We start from the raw sequence: 21,246 nt of genomic DNA, 5'->3' as shown, positions 1-21,246 counted from the left end.
AACTTATGTTTATATTTACTCATACCTCTTACCTAGGACTTTGATGATCGCTGCGTGACCGTGCGCTATGAGCTCGCTAACGGGGATGTTCAGACGGAATCCGATCCCGTCTGCTTTGCGGCGGGATCGGTGAAGCCCTCGGGGGGCGTTCCGTTAGTCCTTTGCCCGCCTTTCAACAGATTCCCCCTCAATGGGTTTCTATGGGCTCGGCTAGAGGCTGGATTGAACAAGAAGGTTGAGACAACCCTACTTGCCTTAATGCGGGTCAGCAAAGGTCGTTGAGGCTCATCAGTGTTTTCTCCCCTAGCTCTTGTTTGACGCGAGGCGGCCCCGGACCCTTCGCTGGTCAGCCGTCGAACCTCAGTCTCTCAATCTTGGATTGAGTGGCTCGAGCCCTCGAGCCCTTTTTAGGGTCTGCTAGGGGTTGACCGTGTTTTCGCGTGCTACCCCATCCTTGGTTTTCACGACTAGAGGGGCTGAGTTGACGACACTTGCCTCGATGGCTCGAGTGTCACACTCAATGAGCTCGCTAACGGGTATGTTCGTATGGAATCCGGATCCATCATTCGCTGACAGGGGTCGGTAGAGCCCTCATGTGGCATTCCACTACTTTTGAACCCACCTCCCGGCAGATGCCCGGGCCGTTTGTTGGGCTCAGGCGGCCCATTGGCCTCTCCTCGATGGAGATTTTATGGGTTTGGCTCAAGGTTAGAATCGAACGAGAAAGGTCAAAATATCCCTGTCCGTCTCTGGACGGGGTCGGGCAAGGCCGCTGGGCTCATTTTGGTTTTCCTCCCCTAGCTCTTTTTGACACGAGGCGGCCTTGAGCCCTTCGTGGGCCAGCCTTCGAACCCCGATCAGGCATCGCTCATATTGAATGAAGCGGCTATCACTTCGTGACGCGACACGAAGCGTTGGGATGCAAGAATTTGCATATGCAATGTTTGGATGTATGAATTTAACATATAGTTTAATCGAAACAAAAGCGGGGGTCGGTAACGTTACCTTGGTGGTATGAGCCATGGGAAGCTCCTACCAGACATGTCCGAGCCAGGTTCAGGTCCAATGTTTTTGACGAGGTCGGCGTAACCTGCATAAGTATCACTACTTTTGTTTTTGCGATTGATTTTTAAGCGATCTGCCAGCTTCCGCCCTGAAGGGGGGCTCTGCAGGTGGACCCCTCCAAACTCCTTTTGGGAAGGCGGGAGCCAAGGCTAGTAATGTGAGGGACTGTGAATGTAATTATGCTGGTGAACCAAAAAGACTCCAAAGCCGACGAAGCATAGGGTCTAGTGGTTCGTCTAGTTGTACTTATCATTTTACCACACACCATGCTTTTGGTTCCGCAAATGTAAGGAGGGGTCGGGCTAAGAGGGTGTTTAAAAATAAACAGGCGTCCCTGCAGCCTCCGAGCGATGTTCGTGCCCCTGCCGCTGTTGGGGTCGAAGGCTTGGTAAAGAATTTCAACACTCAAAGTAAGTCAACAAAGGTGCTTATCTTTCAATTGGCCATTCGTTCGTTGTTTTGCCTGGGCTACCTGATCAGCCCAGAAGGCCTGCTAGGCTCCCCCTGAAGGAAGGTTCCATCATTGGGTCATTCCATGGTCCTGCCTAGGGAAGCGAAGAGCCGCCTATAGGTGAGCGTGCCCTGGTTCTTGCGTCCAGGGCGCATTAGTGGCGGGCCATGCCCGGGTGATGTTCTGGCTTACTAGGTAGCGTCCCGTCGACCAGAGCGTGTCCCATCGTTTCCGTCGTGTCCCCTCAGATTTCTATCAGCATTGATTTCGCATTTGTATTGAATAGGGGAAGGTAGAGAGTTTTTCGTTCGAACCTTTCGCCTTTCCTTAGCTGTTAATCCCCCTCTTTAAATAGGAAGGGGAGGAAGAGTTCTTGTCCCACCTCCCCGCTAGCCTCCGAGCCACCACCTCCTCTCCTTCCTTCTCACTGAAAGCATCGGCTCATGAATAAGAGAGGGTTATGCCAGGGAGAGAAGAACTCATAGATCTGCTCGTGAATCTGGAGCGCGATGTTGAGCTAGAGGTCATTCGACGTAGATGAGATGGCGCGGTTCGCCTGTGCTGAGGAGGAGCCACCGCTACCGAAGGAGAAAAGGCACCGGAGGGCGATGAGAATTGTCGATTTCGCCACCGTTGGTTGCGGCCTTCCTTCAGCAGGAGGCGCTTTCTGCCCCGACGCCATTGTTAGGGTTGTGGCTGATGATGATGGCGTAGTCCCCGGGCGTCCCGGCGAAGGCGCCGTTGTCGGGGTTACAGCTGATGACGATGGCGTAGTCCCTGGGAGCCCCGGGGTCAAGACACCACAGTTGCCGGCGTGGTGCTCATTGTTGCAGATGACGGCGCTTCCGAAGTTCCGGTGAAGTGGTGGGACGTCACCGATGGAGAGCTTGGCACGGTGGCCGCAGTAGATGAACTGGTTCGTGTACATGCCCAGATGTTGCCAATGGAGAGCTTGGCGTGGCGGCCACAGTAGATGAACTGGTCCGTGTACACGCCCGGACGTTGTTGATGGAGAGCATGGTGCGGCGACCGCAGTAGACGAATTGGTCCGTGTGCACGTCCGGACGTTGTCGATGGAGAGCTTGGCGCGGCAACCATAGTAGTACTCATAGCAAAGCTAAGCAGAGACAGTAATTGAATAAGTTTAGGGAAGCCCCCGAGTGAACAGTCCTTTGGATTTTAGGAGTACACTAGTCCTTTGCGTGATGAAATTATTTTGTAAGTGGTTAATTTGTGCAAAAATGAATAAATTTTCATCTTTTGTTACGGCAAACAACTTTTCAGCTTCCTCTTCAAGTAAAAGAGGTTTCGGTGCCCTCCAACCCTTCCCGTGGCCCAAGTTGTAAGAAACTAGGAGTGTGGGTGAATTAATTCTGATCACGCTGGTGAGCAAAGAGGTTGTAGCCACTGGGGCATGGGTCTCCTGCAGTCCTACCAGTTGTACTCAGAATTTGTTCCCGAAATCTTAGTCTTTAGGACTTGTTTACGAGAAGATCGAAAAACTTAGATAAAGTTTTCAAAGATAATATAGGAAGTGTTTGTAAGATAAACGTACTTGTACTTGTATCAGCCCCCGAGTGAGGTCCGACCCCTCACAATTTGCAGGGGTCGGATGTCACTAAAGATCAGGGTTTTTTAAAGACAAAAACTGATAAGAAGAAACATGCGTTTATTTAAGGGTAAAAATAATGTAGCTGCTCAATGTTCTAGGCGTTGGTGAAGACCTCGCCATTGATGGTTTTCAACTTGTAGGCGCCTAGGTGGAGTACTTCCACGATGACGTATGGCCCCTCCTAGGATAGGGAGAGCTTGTGGCGGTCCTTGTTGCTCTGGACAAGGTGGAGGACAAGGTCCCCGATGTTGAAGGCTCGGTCTTCACCCGTCGGCTGTGGTACCATCGCAACGCCTGCTGGTACTTGGCCGAACGGAGGAGGGCAATGTCGCGGGCTTTGTCTAGCTAGTCCATGGCATCTTGGTGGGACACCTTGGCCCCCTGTTCGTTGTATGCTCTGATTCTTGGCGCTCCATAGTCAAGGTCTGTTGGGAGAACGGCCTCGGAACCGTAAACCATGAAGAAAGGTGTGTAGTCGGTGGCCCAGCTAGGAGTTGTCCTCAGGCTCTAGAGCACCGCCGGGAGCTCGGCGACCCAGTGTGCACCAAACTTGTTCAATCAGTTGAAGATCCTGGGCTTGAGGCCTTGTAGGAGCATGTCGTTCGCGTGCTCAACCTGCCCATTCGTTCAGGGGTGCGCGACGTCCGCCCAGTTGATCTGGATGTGCTGCTCATCGTAGAATCAAATGAATTTCCTACCGGTGAATAGCGTGCCATTGTCTGTGATGATGGAGTTCGGTACTCCAAAATGGTGGATGATGTCAAGGAAGAACAACACAGCTTGTTTAGATTTGATCGTGGAGATCGATCGAGCTTTGATCCATTTCATAAACTTGTCTATGGTGACAAGCAGGTGGGTGAAGCCCCCGGGCGCCTTTTTGAGTGGCCCAACTAGGTCAAGCCCTCAGACCACGAAGGGCCACATGACAGGGATCATCTAGAGCGCCTAGGCCAGGAGGTGAGTCTACCGAGCGTAGTACTGACACCCTTCGTAGGTGCGTACAATTTGCTTGGCGTCGGCTACTGTGGTGGGCCAGTAGAAGCCCTATCGGAATGCATTTCCAACCAAGGTCCTTGGCGTGGCATGGTGATCGCAGACCCCACCGTGGATATCACTCAGTAGAAGTTTTCCCTATTCGCTAGGGATACAGAGCTACAGGATCCCGATGTGACTCCGTTTGTAGAGTTCGCCCTCTACAAGAACGAAGGACTTGGCGCGGCGCGCGAGCTATTGGGCTTCCGTCTTGTCTACCGAGAGTGTGTCGCGGAGGAGATAGTCGAGGTAGAGCGTTCTCCAGTCGTTGGGAGGGTCAGACTCTGCTGCTGGGTCCCCTTCAAGCTCCATGACCTCAGGGTCGAGTGGAGCAGTTGGCGGGTCGGCCCCCGGGGCCAGATCAGGTGGGCCATCGTCGGCTTGTTCTGACCCCTTGTAGCGCACCGAGGGCTTATGTTGATCGCTAGCGAAGACACCCATCGACACTAGCTCTCGGGCGGATGCTACTTTCGCGAGCACATCGGCTGCTTCGTTGAGGCACCTTGGGATGTGATTGAGTTTGAGGCCATCAAATATGTCCTCCAACCGTCGAACTTCTTGGCAGTACACCTCCATCTTGGCATCATGGCAGCTCAACTCCTTCATGACCTGGTTGACGACCAGCTGGGAGTCGCCCCTAATGTCGAGGCGTCGGATGCCCAGCTCGATGGCGATTCATAGGCCGTTGATGAGTGCTTCATATTCGGCGATATTATTTGATGAGGGGAAATGGAGCCAAACCATGTACCTCATGCGGACCCCAAGGAGAGATACGAAGACTAGTCCCACGCCGACGCCCTTTTTCATCAGCGATCTGTTGAAGTACATCATCCTACACTCTTGATCGACGACTACTGGTGGCATCTAGACCTCGGTCCACTCCGTGATGAAGTCAGCCTACACCTAGGATTTGATCGCTGTTCGGGGGCATAAGTAATGCCCTGATCCATCAGCTCGAGTGCCCACTTTGCGGTTCTTCCTATGGCGTCCTAGCTATGAACGACCTTGTCGAGGGGGAACGACGTCAGGACTGTCATAGGGTGTGACTCGAAGTAGTGGCGTAGCTTCCTCTTGGTGATAAGGACGGTGTAGAGGAGTTTCTAGATTTGGGAGTAATGGGTTTTAGAGTCGGATAGCACCTCGCTGATGAAATATATAGGGCGCTGTACCTTGAAGGTGTGCCCCTCTTCCTCCTGCTCTACTACTAAGGCGGCGCTGACCACTTGCGTGGTGGTCGCAATGTACAGGAGGAGGGATTCTCCATTGCTTGGAGGGGCTAGGACTGGGGGTTTGGTTAGGAATTGCTTGACCATGTCAAGCACCTCCTGGGCCTCGGCTGTCCACTCGAAGCGATCAGACTTCTTTAGGAGTCGATAAAGGGGGAGTCCTCGTTCGCCGAGGCGCGAAATGAATCGACTGAGGGCGGCAAGGCACCCTATGATCCACTGAACCCCCTTTATGTTTTGTATCAGGCCCATCCTTGTGATGGCTAAGATCTTCTCTGGGTTGGCTTTGATGCCATGCTCGGAGACAATAAAGCCAAGCAGCATGCCCCTCGGGACCCCGAAAACACATTTTTCGGGATTGAGTTTGATGCTATTTGCCCAGAGTTTCACAAAGGTTCGTTCGAGGTCGGCGACAAGATGGTCAGCCCGTTTGGACTTAACTACGATGTCATCGACGTAGGCCACAACGGTCCGCCCGATGAGGTCCCCGAAGCAATTGAGCATACAACGCTGGTAAGTTGCCCTAGCGTTCTTTAGACCGAACGGCATTGAAATGTAGCAGAATGATCAGAAGGGGGTGATGAAAGACGTCGTGAGCTGGTCAGACTCTTTCATCATGATTTGGTGGTAGCTAGAGTATGCGTCAAGGAAGCAGAGGGTTTCGCACCCTAGGTGGAATCAACTATTTGGTATATGCGTGGCAAAGGAAACATGTCCTTTGGTCATGCCTTGTTGAGGCCCGTGTAGTCAACACACATCCTCCATTTCTCACTCTTCTTTTGCACAAGAACGGGATTTGCTAGCCACTCTAGGTGGTGTACTTCCCTAATGAACCTAGCAGCCAACAGTTTTGCTATCTCTTCACCGATGGCCTTGCGCTTTTCCTCGTCGAAGCGGCGCAGGCGTTGCTTCACCGGTTTGGAGCCTGGGTGGATTTTCAAGGTATGCTCGGCGACCTCCCTCGGAATGCCTGGCATATCCGAGGGTTTCCACGCAAAGATGTCTTTGTCATCGCGGAGGAAGTCAACGAGCGCGCTTTCCTATTTGAAGGAGAGCGCGGTGCCAATGCGTACCTTTTTAGCCTCCGAGCTGCTGGGGTCCACGAGGACCTCCTTGGAGCCTTCCGCCGATTTGAACAACTCGGTCAATTTCTTGGCGTCGGGCGTTTTTTGGCAACCTCCTCCCTGAGGGTGGCGAGTTCCTTGGAGGCGACGACTGTGGAGGCGTGACTGCAACATTCGACTTCGCACTCGTAAGCACGCTGGAAGGAGGTGCTGACGGTGATGACCCCGTGGGGGCCCGACATCTTCAACTTAAGGTACGTATAGTTGGGGACGGCCATGAACTTCGCGTAACACGGTCGTCCCAGGATGGCGTGGAAAGTTCCTGGGAACCCCACTACGTCGAAGGTGAGGGTCTCAGTGGTTGTCGTATGTTTACGTCGGGTTCCGTGCCTGAGGGCTGAAGGCGATGCCCACAACTCTGTAGGGCGAAGAGCACGCGTCCACTACACTATTCAGGCTCTGCTACGCCTGGAAGGGTCTAAAGCATCCATCCCGTCGTTCCCTGGCAGTACCTTTCCTGTCAGGGCGCAGGGTATGGACTCTGGTATAGTGGTTTTGACTTATGAGTCATGCCTTGCCTTTCTTCGCACGTCTTCTAGTTCCCTCTGAACGGGGAGCCCCCGGTCGGATGGCTCCAGTCGGCCCTCAATGCGCCGGTCGGAGAAGAGCGGTGAGCAGGCTTCCCGTGAGCCCCGGTCGCGGGGTCGGAGTCGCGGGGTCGGAGCAGGAAGCAGTGCTGTGGGCGTTCCTCGGGCGAGACTGAGCCCGTCCCTCGGGGGTCGGCCGAGGCGGAGTCAATCCCTAAGCTTTTGGGCGAGGCGGAGCTGGCCCTTATCCCTTGGGTGAGACCGAGCCCGTCCCTCGGGGGTCGGGCGAGGCGGAGTCTATCCCTCAGCCCTCGGGCGAGGCGGAGCTGGCCAAAAGGTGTTGGACGAGGCGGAGACTAGCCTTTAGCCCTCGGGCGAGGTGGGGCTGGCCCAAAGGCGTCGTGCGAGGCGGAACCAAAACTCCCATCATTCGGGCAAGGAACGTAGCGGCGCCCTTGTCCGTCCAGAAATTTTTAACGTTCGATGGTTATTGGTTCTACCTCCTGGGGTACCCCGGTGTTAGGCCCCGACACGTCTTTTTTTTGGATTTTTTCAGAAAAGATAGGGTACACACGCGTGCGCGTTCAGTGGTACTGCTCGTTTCTCGCGCGTTCTGTGGTACTGCACGTTTTTCACACAACGGAGGTCCTCCTAACCTCTTTCTTTGCGAGTGTACGGACACGCACACGTGTGTGTGCATGTGGTGTGAGTGAGGATTGTATGAGTTGTGTGCATCCAGTTGTACTCTCTCAAAAAATATATTTTACAATTTTTTCTTTGGAGAGATATTTTTACAAAACATGATTTTAAAATAAAAATATTATATCTAAGGCCCTGTTCGGCTAGCTAAAAAAACTGATGCTGATTTGTTGTGATAAAAAAACACTGTTATTTCGCTGAAAGGTATAGCTGATAAGTTAAGCAAACAGGGCTTAAGATCCCACAACTGAAAAATATTTTACTAATTGGGCCCATAAGCCCAACATGTCAACATGGAGAAGCCAAGCCCATGAACAATCTTGGGTTCATTTCTGCAAGAACACCTAGCCGCCGTCCTCGATGCTGGCCTCCGAGCGAACCAGACAATCATGCCACCGCCCACCGCCTACACGACGACGACATCCAAGTTCCAACCATGTAATTTTTATATTTTACTAGAACATCAGGCGCGCTTTGCGCGCCCTGCCATGACTTTAATTACAAATATTAATATCCACCGCAATCAAGAGTTAAAGACATATATAACCTCATAAAGGCCCAAGGAGATGATATCATTAAGATCTAAAAACAGACACATGAATGAACTGGTATAGTTAAAAGCTCGTCATATTTCCTTATCTAAAAACGGACACATGAATGGACTGATATAGATAAAATCCGTCCTATTTCATTATCAAGATTTAAAATCAGCATAGGAAATTATGTACAGAGAGCCCAACCATCCGATAGCAAATTAAGAATTTAAGATCTCAAAATAAGCACAAGTAGCTCAAGCACAACGCTGAACCGGAGCTAATACAAAACAGCAGGAACCTCAACACAAACATTTAAAAATTGCCAACGTATACAAATCAAGCTAGCCACCATACTTGGTATCAATTAAGATTACAGGATTCAAATGCATTTATTTCATGCTCTTACTGTGTTCACAAGGATACCACGCGTAGAAATGCGGTTGAAATCCACATTCACCTAAAACATGTAATAACTATGAATCCTGCATCTGGCATCATGCATCAATGACTTGGGAAAACGTCCAGATCATCTAGAGCTCCTTGGTTGTGCAAACACCCACTTGGAAATTATTCTAAAGTGCTCATAAAATGAATTTTGACAATTACATTACATAGTGTTCATCCGAAGTCTTAGTGGTTGATCACCAAAAATGTCTATCTGCTTACAATTTTCATTTCTCCTTCGTGCTGCATGCCTTAACTTCACCAAGAATAAGATTAAGAAGCAATCAGGCTTCTAGTTCAGACAAAAATGTGTCAACCAGATTTAAGGAGTGGATAAGCAAAAAGTTGATATCCACGTCTATAAGGACCTAGGAAAAAACATCACTGGAGAAACTATGTTAAATGTTTGGTGCAAAGGATTGTGTCACTTGTGGAAGAATATATATAAAACCTGGATAAATCACTTGTTCACGCCAAACTGGCTACAATGCCCAAGCCAATGCAGCAATGCAATATACTGCTCTAAAAAGCAAACTTTTCAGTTGTTGGAAATAATATGACCAGTGCATCATGTCAAACATCTCTCCACAGCACTAATGACAATTATCATGTAATACCATCGGTGTAAATAGTATAGAATTGATTAAAGACCACTTCAGGAAATGGATGTATTTAACTGTAAGAGCAGGACATGCACATGAATTCAGAAGGCATAAATAAATAAGGAATTCATTTCCATCTTTGACAAATTCAATGGGCATGCGGAAAAGATGTGGTTACCCCTACTTATCTAAATGGATGGAAAGGGATACTGAAATAAGAGTATTTGAGGTCACGACTTGCTTTGGTTAATCATGTAAAATCAAAGCATACAATGCTGAGTGTGCAGTTCTTTAATCACTGTGCTCATCACATTATTTTTTAGTGACTATATGAACCAAAATCTGTGAACAAATATAAAACGATATAGGTGATCACAATAAATTTAGAAAAAAAAAGACAGCATGTCATAACTGAACATCCTTAAAAATGATCTTTCGGGTAACATAGGTGATGAAGGTACATATATTGTCTGATCAGAACTCAGATACACTCTGAACTAAAATTCATCAAATTAGATCAAGTGTAAGTCTTACCATTTGCCTGTCCGATACTCATAGTGATCTTGTTCTCTCAACCATGCAGACAACCTATCAATCATCAGTGAGGAATGTAAGTATGTAACTTGTTATCCATAGTAGTAGAGTAAACTACAATAATATTTCACTGAATAAAAGGTGGCATTATGAAAGGAAAAAATAGCTAGCAGACATATATCATCAGTAACTACACACAATAGCTTCTCATGAAGCAAACTGCAGACCCATTTCTTACTAATGACTTAGATGGACATGCTCGACAATAATCTAGAGAGTATGGCCTCACCCGGTAAACAATACAAGGCGCAAAAACATCTTGAACCGTTACTGCCAATAAATAATACCAATGCTCCAAGAAGAATGCAATGCACATAGAAATCCACAGGGCTCCTGGATGGAACTGAATTGTTTTGTGTGGCTCTTGGAGACAGCAAAGGGAAATAGGCAGAAACAAGCCTCACTACGGATAGCAGAACCAAAGCACGGGGGAGGGGATGCACCTATGCAGCACCAACATCGCAGGAGAGCAGGAAGACAGAGGATGCCTTCGGCTCGAGATGGATGCCCCGCCCCTCACTGACCTGAACCCACACGCCGACGTGGGGATCCGCACAGATAAGGCATCCTCGCTAGGAAGCGACCAGGGATCTGGCCAGCCCCTCCAATTCAGCCACAAGAAATATGAGGAGAGCCTTGTTTAGATTGCAAGTTTTTTCACTCTCTCTCTATCACATCAAATCTTTGGACACATACATGGAGTATTAAATGTAGATAAAAAAATAACTAATTACTGATTGTAAATTAGGAGACGAATCTTTTGAAACTAGTTAGACCATAATTAGACAATAATTATCAAATACAAATGAAAGTACTACCGTGCCAAATACTGATTCCTAACTTCAATCTAAACAAGTCCGAGGAAAGCTTACATCGAATCATAGGAGGCCTCCTAGAACTTGCCAACCGGTTCCGCCAGATCTACGCGCTGCCGAATCTCGCGCGGCTCCACGCGCTCCCCCATGCTGTCGAGGCCACACGGCTTCCCTTGCTCGAGCGATGACGACGCTCTTGCCGGCATGGAGGCTGCATGGGAAAGGGCTAGCGCCTCCTCTTCCATCGACCATGCCATTCGTGGGAGTAGGTGAGGTCCGTCCGATCTGCACCACCGGATCTCGCGTCGCTCAACGCGCTCCCCCATGCCGCAGAGGACACGCAGCTTCCATGCTTGAGCAACGGTAGTATGGAGGCTGCGCGGGGAGGAGAGGGCAGGGCCAGGGAGGTCCGGAGGTGCGATGGTGGTGGCGGCGGCTAGGGAGGAGAGAAAAGAGAGAGGATGAAGCAAACCGGGCTAGGCCGTAAACGATGCTGGCCGGTTCGGTGCGAGAGAAAAACGTTGTTACGATCGTGTACGAGGAAGCGAGCTGCTGCGGGATAGAGCAGGTGGATCGTGGGTTGATTCTGAGAAATTGGAGGGTCTTTTTGCAAACTAGGTCGCGGCACATGTTAGCACATAGATGAGCCATCATAGTGGGTTTTAGGGTGTGCAGTGCCTCTGAATGTCCTGTCTGATCGAATGTTTGGACATATGCATAGAGTATTAAATATAGATTAATTATAAAACTAATTGAACAACTTGTGACTAATTTGTGAGACGAATCTTTTAAGCCTAATTAGTTCATGATTTGACAATGTGGTGCTACAGTAAGCATGTGCTAATAACAGATTAATTAGGCTTAAAAAATTGTCTCATAAATTAGCCTCCATAATTGGTTTTGTAATTAATTTATATTTAATGCTCCTTATTAGTATCTAAACATTCGATGTGACATGAATTTTAGGAGCGACTAAAGAACCAAACACCCTCTTAATCAACCCTGATGTAAGAAAAAAGTTCAATTTACCTTTCCTTAACCATGGTGATTGTTCGGTTTTTCACAAACTATAGAACAAGTTTTTTTTTTATCTTCCTTAACTTTTAAAACTATTTGTTTCTATAAAGCGAATAATGGTTTTGATGGTGACTTTATTATATGACGCAACGTCAGAAGGGTAAATTGGACTACATTGAAAATTTAGATAGGCAAATCGGACTAGAAGTATTTTTAAAAAAATATCCAAAATCATAAAAATATATTTTCAATTTTTACATAGAAAAATAATGCAATTAAAACCTAAAATTTGGTTTAATCTTAGAAAAATTATTTTACCTCAACAAATTATGAAACTAGTTTCATTTTTTTAATCATGCTCTATCTTATAGTGCATAGCTTATTTTTTGAATTTTTATGGACTTATTTTGATGCCTATTTGATTTTTATTAGTAGAAACTCTCATTAACTATTTTAATTGGTCGATGTAGAATGTAAAAAATGCTCCACGTAATCAGGACCAAGTATGTGTGACAAGGGTGGGCGGTGGTCCCTTCCATGGATACATTTAAAAGTAGTTGTGTTAGCCTGTGTAGGTACATGCACCATCCGTGCATGCGGTTCTGACAATGCTCCATTAGCGCTTCTGCGTAGCCCAGAAGATCAGCATCGACTAATTAATAGACAACAAAAGTTTATACTAGCATTTAAGCACTAAATTTAATCCATAAAGATTCAAATAATTTCAAACTGGGCAACATAAGATAGAGCGTGATTTTAGAAAAAAATCCAAAACTAATTTCATAATTTTCCAAGATAAAAAAATAGCTTTGATTTTTCTAAAACTAAACAGATTTTAGGATTCATTTTATTTATAAAAATATTTAGATTTTTTGTAAAAAAATTATGATTTTTTGGGTATTTTTAAATATTTCTAGTACAATCTACTCTCCTAAACTATCGACTTAGTCTGGTTTACCCTCATTTGATGTGGCGCCACATCAGTAAAAGCATCATTAAAATCACCAAAATGCAAGTTAAGAGGATCAAAATACTGATTTTATAGTTCAGGGGAAAAAAATCGAACTATTGCGATAGTTGAGGGAGGTAAATTGGACTTTTTCTGAACTGTGATCCTCAGAGATTATCAATCAATATATTGAGTATGTGTTTGATTTAGTTTTTGGAAAGTATTTTTACTGGTACAAACAAAATGTTAACTGAATATATGGAATTTGAAGCTGTTTTTCTAGAAGGAACTTATTTTCACATCATCTTTGGCCATTCTTTTGGCTTTCTGATTTTTTAGATGAATGAAAATAGAGAGATGTTTTATAGCTGTTTCAAGGGAGATAGAGAGAATGCGTATGTTTCGTAGTTTCAATCAAACATCTTACAATTTTTCATAGCACATCAGTTTTTTATACAACTTACAGCTTACAACATCTTTTTCAGGGCTCATAGCTAAACCAATCAGATCCTAAAATATATTTTGTCCTCCAAAAAGTTATTAAAAGGGCCTCAAAATGTTTCTTGACTTTAGAATTTGGAGAAAAAACTATTATAGCAGAATAAGAAAACTGGCCCAATAATCTTTTTTTAGTGGAAGGCCCAATAACTTTTCATACACGTGGACTCCTTTCCCCCCCTTTTTTCTTAAGAGACTTTTCCCTGTGTGCCATTATAAAAGATCGTAATTTCCTGTGTGTCTCTAAAAAAATTCAGCGGTTTTTAGCGCCACTACTCTAACTTTTTCGTGTCCTCATGCCACTTCCGTCAGTTTGGACTCTAACGCTGTCAAACTGCAAGTGTGAAAAGACGAAAATGCCCTTAAGTTCAAATATGTTATTAATTTTTTAGCATCTTAACGACTTCAAATGAAAAAACTCAAAACTAGAAAGTTGTAGATCTCGTCGAGATCTATAATTTTCATATAAATTTTTTTTATTTAATTCCGCAAAAAATATGATTTGATATGATTAATATATCTTAGAAAAATCATATTATTTTTTTTACGGAATTAAATGAAAAAAAATTATAGATCTCGACGAGATCTACAACTTTCTAGTTTTGAGTTTTTTCATTTGAAGTCGTTAAGATGCTAAAAAAAATTAATAACATATTTGAACTTAAGGACATTTTCGTCTTTTTACACCTTCAATTTAACGACATTAGAGTTCAAACTGACGGAAATGACAAGAAGGACACGAAAAAAAATTGTCGCTGATTTTTTTAGGGCACGATCTTTTATAATAGCACCCAGGAAAAGTCTCTTTTCTCAATGGGCCACTACTGGCCCATCTCTCTCTCTCTCCCGTCGCTCCTTTCTCTTCGCACGCGCCGCTCTCGGCCTCTTGCTGGATCTCCACCCACGTCGCCGCTCTCCTCCGCTAGCGCCGTGCCGCCACTTCTCCTCCTCCGCCAGCGCCGCGCCACGCCGCCGCTTCCCCTTCTCTCCTCTTCCACCACCGCCGCTCTCTCTCCTCTTCTCTTCTGCCAGCGCCACGACTTCGGGCAGCGAGCTGGGGGCTGGGAGATCCACGCCGGCTGGAGCTCGCGGCTGCAGTCAACTTCATCTGGCGTTCGGCTTCCTCTACGGCGGCTGCCGGCACCAGCGCAAGCGACGGCAGGGGAACGACAGTTGGAGCTACCGGTCTACCGCCAACAATCTTAGGTATTGGGGGTTCCTTTTTTCGAGGGGTTGGAGGATGTATTTTGAGAGGTCGAGGAAAAAAAAACTCATTGGGGATTGGATCGAGGTCCGCTGGAAACGGCAGTTCTTTTTTTTCCCCTCATTGGGGTTAAGAACGGGGGAGTAGTGATTAGGAATGGCATGGAGGCTCCACTCCGCCGAGTCCTCCAGTAGTCTAGAGTCCTGTCCATTGCTTGGCTGCTCGGTGCTCTTGAGGGACGCGATGCTGCTCTCCTACAAAGTGGTAGCTGCGGCATTTCCTTCGCCCAACTGCTCATTGCACAACACCTCCCTCTCCTTAATACCCATAGGCCACACCTGACTTGCACACACAGCACGCTTTTGGCTCTCTCATATCACACGGCTGCTGTCACCAAGCCCCAGCGCATGTAGCATTGTCGCTTATTGCTGCATTGGCATCGCCTAAACACCTTAATCTATGCATTAAGCCCAGTGAGCACTTCACAAGTGTCTTCCTGCCACAAAAAAAAACCTAGGTACGAGAAGGGGGTGAATCTCCTAGATTTGAGGGAGAGAGTAGTGATTTTGAGTAGTTACTGAAAAGTTTTAGTTATTGGTAATGGGTTAAGTAATCCGTTGGAGCCCTCTCAAGGTTTCTTGGTATTGGGGATGAGATGAGTAATCTGTTGGAGATGCTCTGAGTGTCTTATTCTGATTTTTTTTTGGAAACATTTCTAATCATGAATTGGCGTAATATTCAGCTCAATGGACACTCGAGTACATTAGAATGGTATTTGCATAAAGAATTCCTGCGATGCTAAAATTTTGAATTATTGTTGCTACATCTCTAGTAACGAATCTAGTGTCTTCATTCTGTATTTACTTCCTTTCCCTTTTTGATTTGCTTGATTCCAAACTCTGGTTTTGTCTTTTAAATCCAATCTGAACTTAGTAATTTTAGATGTAATCCTTAATTATTTTGCTACATCTACTATGCCTCTTCAAGGTTAGTGCTATTTTTTGCTTTATTGCTGTGTTTGACTTCAGCTACCTCTTGTGTTGATTCAGAATGTTATTGCATCGCCTTTTTGTTTTAGATAAAAAAAAAATCATTGTCAAAATGCTTTATGTTTCAGCGTCAAATTAAACATTATCCTATTTTCTGAGTATCCGATGTCTTTTGATTTGTCAACAAACAAGGCAAAATTTCTTTGTTCTTATATTTCAGTCCAAATTTGCTCATTAGGTAATTTTGGCAGTTGAATAGCAATAAATTGGAGTCTCTGGTGCGCTTCTTCCTTTAGCGTTTTCAGTGCTGTATGATGCTGAGATTAACCCCTTGGACTGTGATTCTGGCTCACAATCACCAGAAAGCTTGGTCGACTGGCTCACTGGTTGGTGTCGAGGGCGTGGGTCACAGATGTTTAAAAACAATGGTTGAAGGGGGCGGTATAGAATGACAATGACTGACCCCAATGTTCTCTGTTTGCTGAAGTTTAGACTGATGAGCTATGATGTCCCATGCATAAGTAGTTATAGATGATTAACACGGATAATAGAAGCAAAAACTAATTAAGAACAGCAACTTGGGCATTGTATGCTGGCCCATCCAGCTCAATACCCTCTACCCCTTGGGGGCTTGGATATTGTGGAAAAATTGCATGTTCAATGGTGGAGTCTTGCTTGTTCTATTAGCTTGTCGGGGTCTTGATCATCATCCCGGTTTCCCCCTTTGTGACCAGGAAGATGAGATGATAGATCACTTGTTGGTGGCTTGTGTTTTTACTCCGCAGTTCTGGTTCCTGTTGTTGCACAATGTTGGGCTTCAGAACCTTTCCCCTCAGCCAGGGGAAGAGTCCTTTGATGAATGGTAGTGAGGTGCTAGTGTGGCTTTGGCTGGTCAAGCTCGGCAAGGTGTCAATTCGATTGTCATCCTGGCTGCTTGGTCTCTGTGGAACCTTCATAACCGTTGTGTGCTTGATGGGGTTTTGCCCAATCTTTCAAACCTCAGCTACAACGGAGGAGATTAGGTTGTGGAGTTTGGCAGGGGCCAAGGGAATTTCATACCTGCTGCCCTGTCTCGTAATGCGAGTAGCCAATCATCTATATCCACCAAATCTAATTTTAGAGTTATTATGGCAAAACTAGAGCTAACCCATTATAAGATACAGTACATGCTCCTGCTGCCTCAATTGAGTAACCACCACCCACTGCGGCCATTGCAACAAGGGCAACAGACATGAGAAAGTTCCTTGTTTTGTTTTCCTGAAAATCATTTTGTTTGATCCCTAGCCCTCTTTATTAATTCTTTTGTATGATTTGAGATGAACTTACCATATCATTGGAGATTTATAATCAGTCGTCATCTATTCCTAGCTGTGTCTCTCATTTATTTTTATCAACAAAAATCATAACACCTTTTTTTAGTTATTTTCTATTCCAAAATTCTAGTTACTTGTTCTTGCTCTTGGAGGATTTATCAATCAAAAAATAATAAATTAGACTCTCTGGTGTGCCTTTTCCTGTAGTGTTTTCAGTGCTGTAGTTTGCTGAGATGGTGAGATTTGACCCCCTGGGCTGTGATTGTGTCACACCACCATCCGTGTGGGCTGTGCATTCGTCATGCCAAACAAGATTTTGAGCTCTTTATGATAAGATGTGTCTACAAGTACTAATACTTGAACCCAATGTGTGTAAATCTTACTATTGCTGGATTCTTATTATGCAGCAACCAGCAAGGATTATGGATCCGAAAGAGAAGCCAGAGGCAACCAGCAGTCCACCACCACCACGGCTGGACTGCATAAAATGCTTTGATATGCTCTGGTTCTGCTACTCGCCATTCCACCAGATGCAGAACTATTACCGGCATGGGGAGTTCGACAACTGCTTCGGCAAGTGGGGCGATCTTGTGGACTGCCTCACTCTCAAGACAAAGCGGGTGGCAGAGGTGGAGGAGATCCTCATCGCGCGGGAGAAGGCCAAGCCACATATCTGGACCTACCGGACGGTCGATGAAGCATCGGAGAATTGGTGGCGGATGTACAAGCATTTTGTGATGCTGTCACGACCACTGTCAAGTTCTGCGCAGCTTCGTCCCAAGTCTAATGAATCTTGATAGTTGAGGGGATTTATGCAAGTGCTTTGTTTGCGTTTATGTCGCACTATGATACTTAGCGATCATTTCTGTTGAAAATCTTATTGTAACCTACAAACCAAAGAGATGGAATCATTGAGATAGGCAAACAATGTACTGCTGAAGAATGAGAATCTGAAAACGTTTTGAATTCAGAAGCAAAGAAATGAACAAAGTTTCATTTGTGTTTTGTTTCTTGTTTTGCAATCAGAAAAATGGGAAATGTTTCCATTTTGTAAGGGAAGCAGTAGTAGACTAGTAGTACATTTGAAGAGTGCATGTGTGTTCCCAGTTCTGATCCTGTGGTGTTTCCTTTGTAAATATGCAACCCTGGTACTGCGAATTCACGATGACCGACTAGTTTTTGTGTACCCTACGGACCAAAGTAATGGAATCATGGAGCGAATGATGTGTGGATCTGAGGCTTGTCCTTAATCAAGAGTTAAGAACGTCAGAGAAGAAAAAACAGATGTTGCAGCTTGTGTAGCTAGGCCCTTTTTGGCACGGCTCATCTAGCGGCTTCTCGAGCGATTTTTGATGAAGCCGTGCCAAATGGCACTCTGCAAAACGGCTTGCGCCTAGAAGCCGGAGAGAAGCCGTTCGATGGCTTACACAGGGGAGGGCAAGCCAAAAAAATGTGGCTTCCCCCAGCTTCTTCCTCACCTACGCGTTGCTTTTCTATCCTTGTCCCCGGGCCTACTCTCCTCGACGCCCACGCGCCAACAGCCGCCTCCCTGCGCCGCCGGCCTCCTCCTCCCCCGCGCGCCGGCCTCCTGCTCCTCCCCACGCACCTCCGTCTCCTCCACCACGGCCGCTGGTCTCCTGCTCCGCCCCGCCACCGGCCTCCTGCTCCGCCCGCATCCTGCTCCGGCCAACGCGCCCCGCCTCCGCCCCTGGTTCCTCCCCCGCGGCCAGCCTCCTGCTTCGCTGCGCCGCACCCCGCCAGGATAAGACCGGGAGGGAGAGGCCGATTGGATAAGGAGAGAGGAGGGGAAAAGAAAAGAAGGGGAGAAGGAAAGATAAATAAAAAGTGAAAGAAAAAAAAGGAAAATGAAGAGAAAAAAGAAAAAGAAAAGAGAGAAAAAATATAAGGGTATTTTGGACATTTGACATCTTCTTTATATTCTAAAAAGTTAGGAGAAGCCATTTTACCAAACGTTTTCGTACAAAATAAGCCAGAGCCAGAAAAAAACTGCTTTTCCATAGGAGCCAGAGCTAGAGCTATTTTTTCACGAGCCAGAGCCATGCCAAACGGGCCTTAATCTCTCGTGGAAGGAGTAGTTGTAAAAAAAAAAGTGTAGAGGAGTCTATGCGATGCGACTGCTGTGTACGACTTGCTGAAACAGGTAGTAGTGCTGAACTACTGAAGACGGTTGTCCTCTCAGGCACCGAAATCTTCGGATCTGAAATCTTGAAGTGAGGCGCCCAATCGGTGATCCACCACTTCCCGTCGGTATCATGTCCGCCGGAAGCGAGAGGCCGTACACCTTCGCGACCCCCTCGGTGGTCCCGGGTCCCTTCTCCCGCGGCTCCGGCTCCGCCCCCACCCCCACCGCGGCTGCGACAGATAGCACTGGGATGAGCTCGTCCTCCGGGGCGCCGACGAAGAGCCGAAAGCCGCCGTTCCGGCCCGCCGTGGACGACACAAAGCCCGTCCTCCGCGATCCGGTTCGTATCCCACTTGGCCAGTAGGAAATTAGGAACTGTTCCCTCGTCGCATCTCTTGTTCGTGCAAAGTTGCTGATTTAGAGGTTCTGGTTCTCTGATTTTTGTGGGCGTTGTTGCAGATATCACGGTCGGACCTGGCGGACACCGAGGAGGTCGTGCTGCGGCTGCCGCCCTTCCCCTAAGATCGCGCCACCCAATGGTACGCAGTACTAGCTACTATTGTGTGTCTGGGTCCTGGTTCTGCTTCTGTGGAATCATTTTTAGTTCTGTAGCATTAGCAACGACTTACCCAGAAACCGGCTCGTTTGGCTTCTTTTTGCGTTTTTCTCTCACAGCAATTCAGCCAGATATGTAATCGTCATAAGATTTTGTGGGGTATTTTCTTGATTTGGAATGAATAAACAGAGACAACCCACATCCTCTAGTGTTTCTTAGCTCATTTGCTCAAGGATATAGACGGAGATTCTGATTTGGCAGAAATAGAGTCACACGTTTATCCACAGCTCTTATTAAGTAGATTGGGTGTTCTCGTTGGTTGGACCCTTTTTGTGGAAAGCATTCTTGTTCCAGACAATGTAGTAATGCTTAAAATAATGATTTGCTTTATGAGATTGGCATAAGAAAATTAAGAAGAAAATGTTGAGGATTGAGAACATTTAAACTAGTATATTAGGTGGTGAGATTTGAAATCCACAGGTACAGCCGAAAGTTGAATTCCCAAAAAGAGAGAAACTCTGCTAAGTTATCACAAATACTAGTTTCATCCTGTAGTGTGGCACACCAGGAGTGTACTAGTATTAGATCTGTGCTGACTTAGTTGCTACCTCACTTGCTATTCTTTATGATTCATTTGTGACAATGAATCTATCCTTATCAATAGCCTGATTATTAGATTTTTAGGTCTCCCTTTTCCCTGCATTTAACCATTTACAGTGTCACGGAGAAATGGCTAAGCAACTAACTTGTGAAGGTAACAGGTAATCAGGTATAAGTGCTGCAACAGTGGAGTATCACCGGGTCGTAAGAAGTAAGAACTAATAATGTTTGTTTTGTTTATGGCATGCAATCATTAGAAGCTACAACAATATGATATTGAACATACTTGGCTGCATCTGACTCTGTGGCAGCATGGAATTATATCTTTTTTGCAATAAGAAGCCCAAAGGACCTGCAGTTTATTGTTCTGGAGTGATTATGCTTAATGAAATCATGAACATATGTATACCTATAATTATAGCTCTGAGGTGACTATAGACTAGAGCATCATATAAAGTTTTTCAAGTGATAATCATGATATATCATTCGTTGGCCTATCAATGGACATAGAAGGCGAGAAGACCAGTTCGATTCATGTAATTGTACAATTCTGTCCAGTAAAAGTAGGATAATCAGTACTTTATTTTTCATCTTTTCTGTTTAGCTAATCGGACCTTTTATTTATCATTATGTGCTACATTTTGTACTCATGGCACGCATCTTAATATACTTGCTGTCCTAATGATCAAGCTATGTGTTTTCTTTGTTCCTGCAATCTTATTGCGAGTTCTGAGTTTATTCATGAGCATAATTGCTTATTTTCTCGTTTACTCATATCGTAGAAGATTGTCATAATCTGCTGAAATGGAAAAAAATGCAAAAATGACATTCGAAAGATTGACTCCTTGATTATGATGACACTCGGGTGGTTGACAAGTGGGTCCATCTGTGTCTATGAATGTGGGTCCAGTGTCAAATCTGCAAACGACCGATGTTTTGAGTCCTATTTTTGCAAATCGCCCGGTGATATGCTGTTACCTGTTTGTTTTACAACTAAGTGTTAAGTTATCTGCTGCTCCCTTGTGTAAACGTGCAACAGGGGAAGGCGGCGTCGAAAAGGCTTCCTGTTGTGGTACTGTAGCCACAACAGGGGCAGGCATCGAACGACTCTCCTGTCGTACTATGGCCATAGCAGGGGCAGGCGCTAAAGTTAGCCCTGCTGTCACATCTAGTCATTGTAGTAGCATGGCAGCCTGACATGTCTGTATACTAGGATTAGATGAGTAGAGTTGTATATAGTTTGCCACTGC

The 21,246-nt window shown here is 46.1% G+C and overlaps 3 protein-coding genes and 1 long non-coding RNA gene across 5 annotated transcripts; 2 read left to right on the top strand and 2 right to left on the bottom strand.

Moving 5' to 3' along the window:
- Nucleotides 1–4,355: 4,355 nt before the first annotated feature.
- On the bottom strand, nt 4,356–4,736 carry LOC136548723 (uncharacterized). The gene has a single exon (XM_066540147.1). It carries the CDS (start codon nt 4,734–4,736, stop codon nt 4,356–4,358), a length of 381 nt encoding a protein of 126 aa, XP_066396244.1.
- Nucleotides 4,737–8,522: 3,786 nt separating this feature from the next.
- LOC136551880 (uncharacterized) lies at nt 8,523–11,242 on the bottom strand. Its single transcript, XR_010782685.1, has 3 exons — nt 10,785–11,242; nt 9,853–9,906; nt 8,523–9,084 (listed from the first exon to the last, which is right to left on the bottom strand). It is a non-coding gene; the product is annotated as an uncharacterized lncRNA (long non-coding RNA).
- Nucleotides 11,243–14,020: 2,778 nt separating this feature from the next.
- Nucleotides 14,021–17,718, top strand: LOC136551879 (uncharacterized protein C227.17c). The gene is made up of 2 exons (XM_066543414.1): nt 14,021–14,397; nt 17,105–17,718. Exon 2 carries the CDS (start codon nt 17,120–17,122, stop codon nt 17,492–17,494), a length of 375 nt encoding a protein of 124 aa, XP_066399511.1. The 5' UTR covers nt 14,021–14,397; nt 17,105–17,119; the 3' UTR covers nt 17,495–17,718.
- Nucleotides 17,719–18,836: 1,118 nt separating this feature from the next.
- Nucleotides 18,837–20,695, top strand: LOC136551878 (uncharacterized). 2 transcript variants are annotated; one of them, XR_010782684.1, is made up of 4 exons: nt 18,837–19,180; nt 19,300–19,379; nt 20,158–20,207; nt 20,308–20,695. XR_010782684.1 is itself a non-coding variant. In XM_066543413.1 (3 exons), the coding sequence occupies exons 1-2, from the start codon at nt 18,971–18,973 to the stop codon at nt 19,360–19,362; spliced, it is 273 nt and encodes a 90-aa protein (XP_066399510.1). In that variant the 5' UTR covers nt 18,837–18,970; the 3' UTR covers nt 19,363–19,379; nt 20,158–20,695. The 2 variants fall into 2 exon arrangements, 1 of the variants encoding a protein (XP_066399510.1); XM_066543413.1 differs by having other exon boundaries at nt 20,158–20,695.
- Nucleotides 20,696–21,246: the final 551 nt, after the last annotated feature.

This window comes from Miscanthus floridulus, chromosome 4 (genome assembly GCF_019320115.1).
Source record: "Miscanthus floridulus cultivar M001 chromosome 4, ASM1932011v1, whole genome shotgun sequence".
Taxonomy (NCBI): Eukaryota; Viridiplantae; Streptophyta; class Magnoliopsida; order Poales; family Poaceae; genus Miscanthus; species Miscanthus floridulus.
The sequence above is the reverse complement of the archived record's forward strand: the minus strand, read 5'-3'. Positions and strand labels throughout refer to the sequence as shown.